At 52.2% G+C, this 16623-nt stretch overlaps 1 protein-coding gene across 2 annotated transcripts in view; it reads left to right on the plus strand.

Annotated features, from left to right (window-relative positions):
• Positions 1-12714, plus strand: part of AEBP2 (AE binding protein 2) — a 35827-nt gene extending 23113 nt beyond the window's left edge. For both annotated transcript variants that reach the window (XM_069762761.1, XM_069762760.1), the window contains 4 exons: positions 50-174; positions 2774-2841; positions 9741-9854; positions 10926-12714. In XM_069762761.1, the coding sequence (XP_069618862.1) occupies positions 50-174; positions 2774-2841; positions 9741-9854; positions 10926-10938 (320 nt within the window). In that variant the 3' untranslated portion in view covers positions 10939-12714. The remainder of the gene's footprint in view (positions 1-49; positions 175-2773; positions 2842-9740; positions 9855-10925) is intronic.
• Positions 12715-16623: the final 3909 nt, after the last annotated feature.

Consider the following 16623-nt stretch of genomic DNA (forward strand, 5'->3'; position numbering starts at 1 on the left):
CAGCTTTTTCATCTCCGCAGATATTCATGCTCAGTATTTTGCACCACAGCCCGGCCACACGACTTCTTCGATGCACAGACTCTGGACGCCATCCGCCATCGCGCCATCTGCTTCAACCTCTCTGCTCAAATCGAGTCGTTAGGAAACGGCCACAGTGTGGTATTCCACAGCACGGTGAGTGTGGCCTCACGGCGGCCGCAGGACTCTAGCGAAGCCTCTTCACTGCTCCTGTGCTCCCCCCATACTGCTGCCATGGCCCATGTGCTCCACGTCCACCATAGAGCCGTCTCCCCACCCTCGTCCCGCCTCATACAGCCGTCGCCCCACCCTCGTCCTGCCTCATACAGCCGTCGCCCCACCCTCGTCCTGCCTCATACAGCCGTCGCCCCACCCTCGTCCTGCCTCATACAGCCGTCGCCCCACCCTCGTCCTGCTTCATACAGCCATCGCCCCGCCCCATACAGATGTCACCCCACCCTCATCCTGCCTTATACAGCCGTCGCCCCACCCTCGTCCTGCCTTATACAGCCGTCGCCCCACCCTCGTCCTGCCTTATACAGCCGTCGCCCCACCCTCGTCCTGCCTCATACAGCCATCGCCCCACCCTCGTCCTGCTTCATACAGCCATCGCCCCACCCTCATCCTGCCTTATACAACCGTCGCCCCACCCTCGTCCCACCTTATACAGCCGTCCACCCGCCCCATACAGACGTCACCCCACCCTCATCCTGCCTTATACAGCCATCGTCCCACCTTATACAGCCGTCGCCCCACCCTCGTCCCACCTTATACAGCCATCGCACCACTCTCATCCCGCCCCATAGAGCTGTATCCCCACCCTCGTCCTGCCTTATACAGCCGTCGCTCCACCCTCGTCCCGCCTTATACAGCCGTCGCTTCATCCTCATCCTGCCTTATACAGCCGTCGCCCCACCCCCGTCCCGCCTTATACAGCCGCCGCTCCACCCTCGTCCCACCTTATACAGCCGCCTCTCCAGCCTCGTCCCACCTTATACAGCCATCGCACCACCCTCATCCCACCTTATACAGTCGTCGCCCCACCTTATACAGCCATCGCCCCACCCTCGTCCCACCTTTTACAGCGGTCGCACCACCCTCGTCTCACCTTATACAGCCGTCGCCCCACCCTCATCTCGCCCCAGAGTCGTCGCCCCACCCTCATCCCGCCTTATACAGCCGTCCCCTCACCCTCGTCCCACCTTATACAGCCTTCGCACCACCCTCATCCCGCCCTATAGAGACGTCTCCCCACCCTCATCCTGCCTTATACAGCCGTCGCCCCACCCACGCTCCGCTTTATACAGCCGTCTCCCCACCCTCATCACGCCTTATACAGCCGTCGCCCCACCCTCATCCTGCCTTGTACAGCTGTCGCCCCACCCTTATCCTGCTCCATAGAGCCTTCGCCCCTCCCTCATCTTGCCTTATACAGCCGTTGCCCCACCCTCGTCCCACCTTATACAGCCGTCGCACCACCCTCGTCTCACCTTATACATCCGTTGCACCACCCTCGTCCCACCTTATACAGCCCTCTCCCTACCCTCATCCTACCTTATACAGCCGTCTCCCCACCCTCATCCTACCTTATACAGCCGTCGCGCCTCCCTCATCCTGCCTTATACAGCCGTCACCCCACCCTCGTCCTGCCTTATTCAGCCGTCGCCCCACCCTCATCCCGCCTTATATAGCCGTCTTCCCACCCATGTCCCTCCTCAGATCCGTCACCCCACCCTCGTCCCACCTTATACAGCCGTCACACCACCCTCATCCCGCCTTATACAGCTGTCGCCCCACCCTCATCCTGCCTGATACAGCCGTCGCCCCATACCCATAGAGCCGTTGCCCCTCCCTTATCCTGCCTTATACCGCCGTCACCCCACCCTCGTCCTGCTTTATACAGCCGTCGCCCCACCCTTATCCCGCCCCATAGAGCTGTTGCCCCTCCCTCATCCTGCCATATCCAGCCGTCGCACCACCCTCGTCACACCTTATACAGTCGTCGCCCCACCCTCGTCTTGTCTTATACAGCCGTCGCACCACCCTCGTCGCACCTTATACAGCCGTCGCCCCACCCTCATCCTGCCTTATACAGCCGTCACCCCGCCCTCATCCTGCCTTATACAGCCGTCTCCCCACCCTCATTCTGCCTTATGCAGCCGTCGCCCCGCCCTCATCCTGCCTTATGCAGCCGTCGCCCCGCCCTCATCCTGCCTTATACAGCCATCTCCCCACCCTCATCCTGCCTTATACAGCCATCTCCCCACCCTCATTCTGCCTTATACAGCCGTCGCCCCGCCCTCATCCTGCCTTATACAGCTGTCGCCCCACCCTCATCCTGCCTTATACAGCCGTCGCCCCGCCCTCATCCTGCCTTATACAGCCGTCACCCCACCCTCATCCTGCCTTATACAGCCGTCTCCCCACCCTCATTCTGCCTTATACAGCCGTCGCCCCGCCCTCATCCTGCCTTATACAGCCGTCTCCCCACCCTCATCCTGCCTTATACAGCCGTCGCCCCGCCCTCATCCTGCCTTATACAGCCGTCACCCCACCCTCATCCTGCCTTATACAGCCGTCTCCCCACCCTCATTCTGCCTTATACAGCCGTCGCCCCGCCCTCATCCTGCCTTATACAGCCGTCTCCCCACCCTCATTCTGCCTTATACAGCCGTCGCCCCACCCTCGCTTCGTCCTGCTGTGGCTTTAGTGTATGGAGTGATACCTCAGTAACCAATTACTGTATTATTTCTAGGTGATTGCGAAGAGAAAGGAGGATTCTGGGAAGATAAAGTTTCTGCTGCACTGGACTCCAGAGGACATGTAAGACCCCTGAGGAAACGGGCTGGGAGTGTGGAGGCTGGCATCGGGGGTTGGGTAGGGTCTGAAAGTGTGGAGGCTGGCATCGGGGGGAGGGGCTGGGGGTGTGGAGGCTGGCATCGGGGGTGGGGTAGGGTCTGAAAGTGTGGAGGCTGGCACCGGGGGGGAGGGGCTGGGGGTGTGGAGGCTGGCTGTTATGACCTGGTGGTTAGGAGCACCCGGTACGACCTGATAGTTAAACTCATACAGGACAAGCTCTGAGATGTGGGAGCTCTGCTGACCGCAACCCCTAATCCTATCACACAACTAGAAATAGCCGTGGAGCGTTCCTGACTCTCCCTAGACGCCTCTTCACAGCCTAAAGGTACCGTCACACTAAGCGACGCTGTAGCGATACCGACAACGATCCGGATCGCTGCAGCGTCGCTGTTTGGTCGCTGGAGAGCTGTCACACAGACAGCTCTCCAGCGACCAACGATCCCGAAGTCCCCGGGTAACCAGGGTAAACATCGGGTAACTAAGCGCAGGGCCGCGCTTAGTAACCCGATGTTTACCCTGGTTACCATCCTAAAAGTAAAAAAAACAAACGCTACATACTTACCTACCGCTGTCTGTCCCCGGTGCTCTGCTTCTCTGTACTGGCTGTGAGCGCCGGGCAGCCGGAAAGCAGAGCGATGACGTCACCACTCTGCTTTCCGGCCGCTGTGCTCACAGCCAGTACAGAGAAGCACAGAGCCGAGGACAGACAGCGGTAGGTAAGTATGTAGCGGTTGTTTTTTTTACTTTTAGGATGGTAACCAGGGTAAACATCGGGTTACTAAGCGCGGCCCTGCGCTTAGTTACCCGATGTTTACCCTGGTTACCAGCGAAGACATCGCTGAATCGGTGTCACACACGTCGATTCAGCGATGTCTGCGGGGAGTCCAGCGACGAAACAAAGTTCTGGACTTTCTTCCCCGACCAGCGACAGCACAGCAGGGGCCTGATCGCTGCTGCCTGTCACACTGGACAATATCGCTATCCAGGACGCTGCAACGTCACGGATCGCTAGCGATATCGTCTAGTGTGACGGTACCTTAAGAGCTAACTAGCCCTAGAGATAGAAAATAAAGCCTACCTTTCCTCAGAGAAATTCCCCAAAGGAAAAGGCAGCCCCCCACATATATTGACTGTGAGTAAAGATGAAAGTCACAAACGCAGAAATGAAACAGGTTTCAGCAAAGGGAGGCCAGACTTACTAAACAGACAGAGGATAGGAAAGGTATCTTTGCGGTCAGCACAAAAAACTACAAAAGACCACGCAGAGTGTGCAAAAAGACCTCCGCACCGACTAACGGTGCGGAGATGCCACTCTGCATCCCAGAGCTTCCAGCTAGCAAGACAAAAACATGAGAACCAGCTGGACAAGGAAACAATGAACAAATAATAACTATCAGGAACTTAGCTCCCGCTGGAGAAGACAGGTCACCAGAAAGATCCAAGAGCGAACTGAACCAATGCAGGAACATTGACAGCTGGCATGGAGTAACAATCTGAGAGGAGTTAAATAGAGCAGCCAACCAAAGGATAAACCACGTCACCTGTGTAAGGAACCTCAGAAGCAGCAGCTTCACTCACAGCCACCAGAGGGAGTCCATGGACAGAACTCGCCGAAGTACCATTCACGACCACAGGAGGGAGTTCGACAACAGAATTCACAACAGTACCCCCCCCCCCCTTCCTTGAGGAGGGGTCACCGAACCCTCACCAGATCCCCCAGGCCGATCAGGATGAGCCAAATGAAAGGCACGAACTAGATCGGCTGCATGAACATCAGAGGCAAAAACCCAGGAATTATCTTCCTGACCATAACCCTTCCACTTGACCAGGTACTGGAGTTTCCATCTTGAAACACGAGAATCCAAAATCTTCTCCACCACATACTCCAACTCCCCCTCGACCAACACCGGGGCAGGAGGATCAACGGAGGGAACCATAGGCGCCACGTATCTCCTCAACAACGACCTATGGAACACATTATGGATGGCATAAGAAGCTGGAAGGTCCAAACGAAATGACACAGGATTAAGAACTTCAGAAATCTTATATGGCCCAATGAAACGAGGCTTAAACTTAGGAGAGGAAACCTTCATAGGAACATGACGAGATGACAACCAAACCAAATCTCCAACACGAAGTCGGGGACCAACACAGCCCCGGCGGTTAGCGAAACGTTGAGCCTTCTCCTGGGACAATGTCAAATTGTCCACCACATAAGTCCAAATCTGCTGCAACCTGTCCACCACCGTATCCACACCAGGACAGTCCGAAGGCTCAACCTGCCCTGAAGAGAAACGAGGATGGAAACCAGAATTACAGAAAAAAGGAGAAACTAAAGTAGCCGAGCTGGCCCGATTATTAAGGGCGAACTCAGCCAAAGGCAAGAAGGACACCCAATCATCCTGATCAGCAGAAGCAAAGCATCTCAGATATGTTTGCAAAGTCTGATTAGTTCGTTCGGTTTGGCCATTAGTCTGAGGATGGAAAGCCGAAGAAAAAGACAAATCAATGCCCATCTTGGCACAAAAGGATCGCCAAAACCTCGAAACAAACTGGGAACCTCTGTCCGAGACGATGTTCTCTGGAATGCCATGCAAACGAACCACATGCTGGAAAAACAATGGCACCAAATCAGAGGAGGAAGGCAATTTAGACAAGGGTACCAAATGGACCATCTTAGAGAAGCGATCACAAACCACCCAAATGACCGACATCCTTTGAGACACAGGGAGATCAGAAATAAAATCCATGGAAATATGCGTCCAGGGCCTCTTCGGGACCGGCAAAGGCAAAAGCAACCCACTGGCACGAGAACAGCAGGGCTTAGCCCGAGCACAAGTCCCACAGGACTGCACAAAAGAACGCACATCCCGTGACAAAGAAGGCCACCAAAAGGATCTAGCGACCAAATCTCTGGTACCAAAGATTCCAGGATGACCCGCCAACACCGAACAATGAACCTCAGAGATAACTCTACTAGTCCATCTATCAGGGACAAACAGTTTCTCCGCAGCACAATGGTCAGGTCTATCAGCCTGAAACTTCTGCAGCACGCGCCGCAAATCAGGGGAGATGGCAGACAAAATTACCCCCTCTTTAAGAATACCCGCTGGCTCCGGAACACCCGGAGAGTCAGGCACAAAACTCCTTGACAGGGCATCAGCCTTCACATTCTTAGATCCTGGAAGGTATGAAACCACAAAATCAAAACGGGAGAAAAAGAGCGACCATCGATCCTGTCTAGGATTCAACCGTTTGGCAGACTCGAGATAAGTCAAATTCTTGTGATCCGTCAAGACCACCACGCGATGTTTAGCTCCTTCAAGCCAATGTCGCCACTCCTCGAATGCCCACTTCATGGCCAACAACTCTCGATTGCCAACATCATAATTGCGCTCAGCAGGCGAGAATTTTCTAGAAAAGAAGGCACATGGTTTCATCACCGAGCCATCAGAACTTCTTTGCGACAAAACAGCCCCTGCTCCAATGTCAGAAGCATCAACCTCGACCTGAAACGGGAGCGAAACATCTGGTTGGCACAACACAGGGGCAGAAGAAAAACGACGCTTCAACTCCTGAAAAGCCTCTACAGCCGCAGAAGACCAATTGACCACATCAGCACCTTTCTTGGTCAAATCAGTCAACGGTTTAGCAATACTAGAAAAATTAGCGGTGAAGCGACGGTAAAAATTAGCAAAGCCCAGGAACTTCTGCAGGCTCTTCACAGATGTCGGCTGAGTCCAATTATAAATGGCCTGAACTTTAACAGGGTCCATCTCGATAGTAGAAGGGGAAAAAATGAAACCCAAAAATGAAACCTTCTGAACTCCAAAGAGACACTTTGACCCCTTCACAAACAAGGAATTCGCACGAAGGACCTGGAACACCATTCTGACCTGCTTCACATGAGACTCCCAATCATCCGAAAAGACCAAAATATCATCCAAGTATACAATCAGGAATTTATCCAGGTACTCTCAGAAGATGTCATGCATAAAGGACTGAAACACAGATGGAGCATGAGAAAGCCCAAATGGCATAACCAGGTACTCAAAATGGCCCTCGGGCGTATTAAATGCTGTTTTCCATTCATCGCCTTGTTTAATTCGCACAAGATTATACGCACCACGAAGATCTATCTTGGTGAACCAACTAGCCCCCTTAATCCGAGCAAACAAATCAGACAGCAGCGGCAAAGGGTACTGAAATTTGACTGTGATCTTATTAAGAAGGCGGTAATCAATACAAGGTCTCAAAGAGCCATCCTTCTTGGCCACAAAAAAGAACCCTGCTCCCAATGGTGACGACGACGGGCGAATATGACCCTTCTCCAATGATTCCTTTATATAACTGCGCATAGCGGCGTGCTCTGGCACAGATAAATTAAACAGTCGGCCCTTAGGAAACTTACTACCAGGAATCAAATTAATTGCACAATCGCAATCCCTATGAGGAGGTAGGGCACCAGATTTGGGCTCTTCAAATACATCCCGGTAATCTGACAAAAACTCAGGGACTTCAGAAGGAGTGGAAGGCGAAATTGACAACAATGGAACATCACCATGTACCCCCTGGCAACCCCAGCTGGACACAGACATAGATTTCCAATCCAACACTGGATTATGGACCTGTAGCCATGGCAACCCCAAAACGAGCACATCATGCAGGTTATGCAACACCAAAAAGCGAATATCCTCCATGCACATGGTCAATTGAGTCCAGTACTGAGGCTTATTCTTGGCCAAAGGCGTAGCATCAATTCCTCTCAATGGAATAGGATACTGCAAGGGCTCCAAGAAAAAAACCACAGCGCCTGGCAAACTCCAAGTCCATCAAATTCAGGGCAGCGCCTGAATCCACAAATGCCATAACAGAATAGGACGACAGAGAGCAAATCAGAGTAACGGACAAAAGAAATTTAGACTGTACCGTACCAATGGTGGCAGACCTAGCGGACTGCTTAGTGCGCTTAGGACAATCGGAGATAGCATGAGGGGATTCACCACAGTAAAAAACACAGCCCATTCCGACGTCTGTGTTCTTGCCATTCAGCTCTGGTCAAAGTCCTATCACACTGCATAGGCTCAGGCCTATGCTCAGAGAATACCGCCAAATGGTGCACAGCTTTACGCTCACGCAAGCGCCGATCGATCTGAATGGCCAAGGACATAGACTCATTCAGACCAGCAGGCGTGGGAAATCCCACCATGACATCCTTAAGGGCTTCAGAAAGACCCTTTCTGAAAATTGCCGCCAGGGCACATTCATTCCACTGAGTAAGCACAGACCACTTTCTAAACTTCTAACAGTACACCTCCGCTTCATCCTGACCCTGACACAAAGCCAGCAAGATTTTCTCTGCCTGATCCACTGAATTTGGTTCATCATAAAGCAATCCAAGCGCCAGAAAAAACGCATCAACATCACGCAATGCAGGATCTTCTGGCGCAAGGGAAAATGCCCAGTCTTGAGGGTCACCACGCAACAAAGAAATAATGATTTTTACTTGTTGAACGGGGTCACCAGAGGAGCGGGGTTTCAAAGCTAGTAACAGTTTACAATTATTTTTGAAATTCAAGAACTTAGATCTATCCCCAGAAAACAAATCAGGAATAGGAATTCTAGGCTCTAACATCGGATTCTGAACCACAAAATCTTGAATGTTTTGTACCCTTGCAGAGAGATGATCCACACAAGAGGACAGACCTTGAATGTCCATGTCTACACCTGTGTCATGAACCACCCAAAGGTTTAGGGGAAAAGAAAGACAAAACACAGTGCAAAGAAAAAAAATGGTCTCAGAACTTCTCTTATCCCTCTATTAAGATGCATTAATACTTTGGGCAGCTGTACTGTTATGGACCTGGTGGTTAGGAGCACCCGGCCTACCTTACCTCAAAGAAATTCCCCAAAGGAAAAGGCAGCCCCCCACATATATTGACTGTGAGTAAAGATGAAAGTCACAAACGCAGAAATGAAACAGGTTTCAGCAAAGGGAGGCCAGACTTACTAAACAGACTGAGGATAGGAAAGGTATCTTTGCGGTCAGCACAAAAAACTCCAAAAGACCACGCAGAGTGTGCAAAAAGACCTCCGCACCGACTAACGGTGCGGAGATGCCACTCTGCATCCCAGAGCTTCCAGCTAGCAAGACAAAATCATGATAACCAGCTGGACAAGAAAACCGTGAACAATTAATGACTATCAGGAACTTAGCTTCTGCAGGAGAAGGCAGGTCACCAGAGAGATCCAGGAGCGAACTGAACAAATGCAAAAACATAGACAGCTGGCATGGAGTAACGATCTGAGAGGAGTTAAATAGAGCAGCCAAACAAAGGATAAACCACGTCACCTGTGTAAGGAACCTCAGAAGCAGCAGCTTCACTCATAGCCACCAGAGGGAGTCCATAGACAGAACTCACCGAAGTACCATTCACGACCACAGGAGGGAGTTCGACAACAGAATTCACAACAGCTGGCACCGGGGGATGGGCTTGGAGTGTGTAGGCTGGCACCAGGTTAGGGGGGTAGGGGCTGGGAGTGTGGAGGCTGGGTGGGGGAGGGGCTGGGAGCGTAGAGGCTGGCACCGGGAGGAGGGGCTGGGAGTGTGGAGGCTGGCACCAGGGGGATAAGCTAGGAGTGTGGAGGCTGGCACCAGGGGGATAAGCTAGGAGTGTGGAGGCTGGCACCGAGGGGGGTGGGGCTGGGAGTGTGGAGACTGGTACCAGGGTTGGGAGGGAGGGGCTGGGGGTGTGGAGGCTGGCATCGGGGTTGGGGATGGTAGGGGCTGGGCTGGAGTCTGCCGGTGTTGGGGGGCATAGTCCTGCGTTGGCGTACCCCTCACGTGCCCCTTCTCCCCACAGTCTTCCTGATGTCTGGGTGAATGAGGGCGACTGGCACCAGCTGAAGACAAAGGTTGTTCATCTGTCCAAGCTCCCTAAAGACACGGCCCTGCTGCTGGACCCCAACATCTACAGGTAATCTTGGGGGCCGCTCTCCTCTCACTCGTTGCTGATTTCTCGTGTTTGCAGAAGTCCAGGACCCCCGGGGCCCAGACCCTTTATTGGTAGAGAAAAGTGACAACATTTCAGCTTCACGAAAAAGAGAGATTCTTTATGGCTCAATGATTCCCTGTGGCCATTGCTACCACCCCCAGTGAGGGGGCCCCGGCCGGCATCATTGCGTGGAGGGGGCGCCGTCCAGTACAAGGAATTTCCCAAGTGATCGTCTTCTCATTAATGCACAGATTCTTATTCCCAGCAGATCCCCGGGGATCACTTCTGGGGATCCTCTGGTTTGTATGACATGTATTATGATGCATTCTTGTCATGTGACTAATCAGTGGGGCAGAGCGAAAGCTGCTGGGACAGAGCAGGGACGGCGAGGCTGCTGGGGCAGAGCGGAGGCTGCTGGAGCAGAGGGGAGGCTGCTGGGGCAGAGTGGAGGCTGCTGGGGCAGTGCAGGGACGGCGAGGCTGCTGGGGCAGAGCGGAGGCTGCTGGGGCAGTGCAGGGACAGCGAGGCTGCTGGGGCAGAGTGGAGGCTGCTGGGGCAGAGCGGAGGCTGCTGGGGCAGTGCAGGGACGGCGAGGCTGCTGGGGCAGAGCGGAGGCTGCTGGGGCAGTGCAGGGACAGCGAGGCTGCTGGGGCAGTGCAGGGACAGCGAGGCTGCTGGGGCAGAGGGGAGGCTGCTGGGGCAGAGGGGAGGCTGCTGGGGCAGAGCGGAGGCTGCTGCGGCAGTGCAGGGACAGCGAGCGAAGGCCGCTGGGACGGGCACCATGAGGACCACTCTTGGTTGTGGTGGTGTACTATCTTCTGCCATATACACAGTAACGGCTCCTCAGCTCTTCGCAGGACTGGGGTGCAGCACTTTTATAGTTTAGTATTAATATTTGTTTTCGCTGACGGCACACAGAGATTTCCAGTGATAACTCTTAGTGTCGAGCATGTGCCGTCTGAACTGTCGGGGTTTGTGCTGTGGAGGCCATGTTGTCTGCACTTTGCATGCTGGAAGAGTTGTGTGCTGACGCTTTGTGTCCTTTTGTTGCAGAGCCGTTCCCTAGGAGTAGGAGATGACTGCGGCAGAGAGTGTGCGGCGCCCTGACCCCTCCTTCTCCAGTGATTGTCCGTGTCTCGTAGGGTGATGTCCGCTTCCCATGCATGGCGACTTCTGTGTCCTGTCTGCCGTAATATGTGCCGCAACGTCCAAGTGCGACGTGCTCAGACCGTAGCTGTGACTCGGTCACTTGACTGCCCCCCTTGTAATCAATGGTAATTGATCTATAGGAAACCATAACCTGCGCCAAAGTTAGAAACTGCTGTGAAATGTGACCCGCCCCTGAGGATGCTGAAATCAATGCTCTGCCGATGTGGCCCGCCCTGGAGTATGCCGCCATCTGCGCCCTGCCGATGTGGCCCGCCCCTGAGGATGCCGCCATCTGCGCTCTGCCGATGTGACCCGCCCCGGAGTATGCCGCCATCTGCGCCCTACCGATGTGGCCCGCCCCTGAGGATGCCGCCATCTGCGCCCTACCGATGTGGCCCGCCCCTGAGGATGCCGCCATCTGCGCCCTACCGATGTGGCCCGCCCCTGAGGATGCCATCTGCGCCCTGCCGATGTGGCCTGCCCCTGAGGATGCCGCCATCTGCGCCCTGCCGATGTGGTTTGCCCCTGAGGATGCCGCCATCTGCGCCCTGCCGATGTGGCCCGCCCCTGAGGATGCCGCCATCTGCGCCCTGCCGATGTGGCCAGCCCCTGAGGATGCCGCCATCTGCGCCCTGCCGATGTGGCCCGCCCCTGAGGATGCCGCCATCTGCGCCCTGCCGATGTGGCCCGCCCCTGAGGATGCAGCCATTTGCACCTTGAAAATGTGGCCCGCCTCTGAGGATGCCGTCATCTGTGCCCTGCCGATGTGGCTTGCCTCTGAGGATGCCGCCATCTGCGCCCTGCCGATGTGGCCCGCCTCTGAGGATGCCGCCATCTGCGCCCTGCCGATGTGGCCCGCCTCTGAGGATGCCGCCATCTGCGCCCTGCCGATGTGGCCCGCCCCTGAGGATGCAGCCATTTGCACCTTGAAAATGTGGCCCGCCTCTGAGGATGCCGTCATCTGTGCCCTGCCGATGTGGCTTGCCTCTGAGGATGCCGCCATCTGCGCCCTGCCGATGTGGCCCGCCTCTGAGGATGCCGCCATCTGCGCCCTGCCGATGTGGCCCGCCTCTGAGGATGCAGCCATTTGCACCTTGAAGATGTGGCCCGCCCCTGAGGATGCCGCCATCTGCGCCCTGCTGATGTGGCCCACCTCTGAGTATGCTGCCATCTGCGCCCTGCTGATGTGGCCCGCCCCTGAGGATGCAGCCATCAGCGCCCTGCAATCTATGGACTGCATATTTGTAATATATTTTTGTATCATGAAGTCACTTATAGAAATTTGCTTTTAGTATTGAGATTCCTATAAATAATGTAACGGTGAGAAACGTCCTTCATGCCTCCGACAAGCACCTTGTATCCGTATATGAATTATGTAGACGATCAGCCACCGGCGCCAATGAATTCTGAAAATTCCCTTGTACCTTGAATAGAAATGAAGGTGATGGGGAGGAGCCAAAGTCCACAGAAGCCCCTCCCCCATGGTGACTGCTGCCTATAATGACCAGGGGAGGGGTGACCGCTGAGCCCCCATAGTGATGCCGACGTGCATAGAATGGGCACAGCCGGAAGCGCTACTGCCCCTGCAGGCCGCCCTGGCTGTTGTCTGCTGTACTCAGCATTGATCATGAGCGACCGCAAAATATTTTATTATTTCTGTGCATTTTTTAAAATAAAATATCAGAAATTGGAATTTTGAATCAATGCGATGTCTGGAGCAGAGACCTGAGCAGATCACAGGCGCCCAGTCCTTCTGTTCTGGGTGACCACCCAAAAATCAATATGGAGACTGGACCGCGAGGAGCAGCAATTACCGATCACACAAAAAACACCAAGCAGGAGACCGCGTCTGTGCCAACCAACATGGAAGGAACGTAAATTGCCCCCGGGCCAAAAAATGTATCATCAGTCCTGCAACTGGGGAATTGTGACAGTGTGCCAGCGAAGCTATCATCACCCAAGAGGCCAGAACTAGAAGAATACAGGACCAGAAACAAACCACAGCACACAGTGTATACAGCTCCCATAGAGATACATTCTACCTGTAGTCACTAGGAGGAGCTCACAATACACAGTGTATACAGCTCCCATAGAGATACATTTTACCTGCAGTCACCACTAGGAGGAGGTCACAGCACACAGTGTATACAGCTCCCATAGAGATACATTATACATTCTACCTGTAGTCACCACTAGGAGGAACTCACAGTACACAGTGTATACAGCTCCCATAGAGATACATTATACATTCTACCTGTAGTCACTAGGAGGAGCTCACAGCACACAGTATATACAGCTCTCATAGAGATACATTATACATTCTACCTGTAGTCACCACTAGGAGGAGCTCACGGCACACAGTGTATACAGCTCCCATAGAGATATATTATACATTCTACCTGTAGTCACCACTAGGAGGAGCTCACGGCACACAGTGTATACAGCTCCCATAGAGATACATTATACATTCTCCCTGCAGTCACCACTAGGAGGAGGTCACAGCACACAGTGTATACAGCTCCCATAGAGATACATTATACATTCTACCTGTAGTCACCACTAGGAGGAACTCACAGTACACAGTGTATACAGCTCCCATAGAGATACATTATACATTCTACCTGTAGTCACTAGGAGGAGCTCACAGCACACAGTATATACAGCTCTCATAGAGATACATTATACATTCTACCTGTAGTCACCACTAGGAGGAGCTCACGGCACACAGTGTATACAGCTCCCATAGAGATATATTATACATTCTACCTGCAGTCACCACTAGGAGGAGCTCACAGCACACAGTGTATACAGCTCCCATAGAGATACATTTTACTTGCAGTCACCACTAGGAGGAGGTCACAGCACACAGTGTATATAGCTCCCATAGAGATACATTATACATTCTACCTGTAGTCACCACTAGGAGGAACTCACAGTTCACAGTGTATACAGCTCTCATAGAGATACATTATACATTCTACCTGTAGTCACTAGGAGGAGCTCACAATACACAGTGTATACAGCTCCCATAGAGATACATTATACATTCTACCTGCAGTCACCACTAGGAGGAGCTCACAGCACACAGTGTATACAGCTCTCCTAGAGATACATTATACATTCTACCTGTAGTCACCACTAGGAGGAGCTCACAATACACAGTGTATACAGCTACCATAGAGATACATTCTACCTGCAGTCACCACTAGGAGAAGCTCACAGCATACAGTGTATACAGCTCCCATAGCGATACATTATACATTCTACCTGCAGTCACCACTAGGAGGAGCTCAGCACACAGTGTGTATAGCTACCATAGAGATGCATTATACATTCTACCTGTAGTCACCAGTAGGAGGAGCTCACAGTACACAGTGTATACAGCTCTCATAGAGATACATTATACATTCTACCTGCAGTCACCACTAGGAGGAGCTCACCGCACACAGTGTATACAGCTACCATAGAGATGCATTCTACCTGCAGTCACCACTAGGAGAAGCTCACAGCACACAGTCTATACAGCTCCCATAGAGATACATTATACTTGCAGCCACCACTTGAAGTAGCTCACAGCACACACTGTATACAGCTCTCATAGAGATACATTCTACCTGTACATATATGCTAGCCACCTTAGGGAGAGACCCAAGTTGGGCTAAATGTAGCGGGACGAAAGAGACCGAAAAGCCCTCTACTTAAAGGAAATACATAGTGGATGCTTTCCTGAAATGGAAAGTACTTGCAAGCAGCATAATACAAAGAATAGCAGGTTTACCCAGAATCCTTTGCAGTAGGCGGAGCTATGCAAATCATCTCTTTCCACCCCAGTCTAATCCACAGCGCTTGGAACCGCCAAGCGTGCAATGCTGCGGATTAGTTTCTAAATTTACACAGCCAACCAATTCCTACCTGTGGACACGTGTTTCGGGCTTTAGGCCCTCATCAGCACAGGGCTGGAATTGGTTGGCTGTATGGAGTGGGGCTCGGTGAGCAAGCGATACATATATGCTAGCCACTTCTACCTGTAGTCACCACTAGGGTGAGCTCACAGCACATTGTATATACAGCTCCCATAGAGATACATTATACATTCAACCTGCAGTCACCACTAGGGGGAGCTCACAGCACACAGTGTATACAGCTCCCATAGAGATACATTCTACCTGTAGTCACCACTAGGAGGAGCTCACAGCACACAGTGTATACAGCTCTCATAGAGATACATTATACATTCTACCTGCAGTCACCACTAGGAGGAGCACACAGTGTATACAGCTCCCATAGAGATACATTATACATTCTACCTGTAGTCACCACTAGGGGGAGCTCACAGCACACAGTGTGTACAGCTCTCATAGAGATACATTATACATTCTACCTGTAGTCACCACCAGGGTGAGCTAACAGCACAGTGCATACAGCTCCCATAGAGATACAATAAACATTCTACCTGCAGTCACCAGTAGGAGAAGCTCACAGCACACAGTGTATTCAGCTCCCATAGAGATACATTATACATTCTACCTGCAGAAATCACTAGGGGAGCTCACAGCATACAAGGTATACAGCTCCCATAGACATGCATTTTACCTGCAGTCACCACTAGGGGGAGCTCACGGCACACCGTGTATACCGCTCCCATAGACATGCATTTTACCTGCAGTCACCACAAGGGGGAGCTCACAGCATACATATTTCGAAACACTTTCGGTGATTACTTTGTATCTCCGTTCATACTGCACCCACACACACAAATGATACACCATTTGAACGGTAAACTTGCCCCTTTAGCAAGAAAATAGCCAAACAAACCACATCTACCTCTGTGTTCAACATCTCATTAAATACATTAACATTTGACCAGCTTGATTTTCCTGAAATTGCCTGCCCCCGACAACCAATGTGTGAAAATTTTGCATGGGCAAACTAGTAAAGATTATTATTATTACAGCACACAGTGTATGCAGCTTCCAAAGAGATACATTATACACTCTACCTGCACTCACAACTAGGAGGAGCTCAGAGCACACAGTGTATACAGCTCCCATAGAGATACATTATACATTCTACCTGCACTCACAACTAGGAGGAGCTCAGAGCACACAATGTATACAGCTCCCATAGAGATACATTATACATTCTACCTGCAGTCACCACTGGGGGGAGCTCACAGCACACAGTGTATACAGCTCCCATAGAGATACATTATACATTCTACCTGCAGTTACCACTAGGAGGAGCTCACAGCACACAGTGTATACAGTTCCCATAGATACATTATACATTCTACCTGCAGTCACCACTAGGGGGAGCTCAGAGCACACAGTGTATACAGCTCCCATAGAGATACATTATACATTCTACCTGCAGTAACCGCTAGGAGTAGCTCACAGCACACAGTGTATACAGCTCCCATAGAGATACATTATACATTCTACCTGCAGTCACCACTAGGAGGAGGTCACAGCACACAGTGTATACAGCTCCCATAGAGATACATTATACATTCTACCTGTAGTCACCACTAGGAGGAACTCACAGTACACAGTGTATACAGCTCCCATAGAGATACATTATACATTCTACCTGTAGTCACTAG

Source organism: Ranitomeya imitator, chromosome 4, assembly GCF_032444005.1.
Source record: "Ranitomeya imitator isolate aRanImi1 chromosome 4, aRanImi1.pri, whole genome shotgun sequence".
Classification (NCBI taxonomy): Eukaryota; Metazoa; Chordata; class Amphibia; order Anura; family Dendrobatidae; genus Ranitomeya; species Ranitomeya imitator.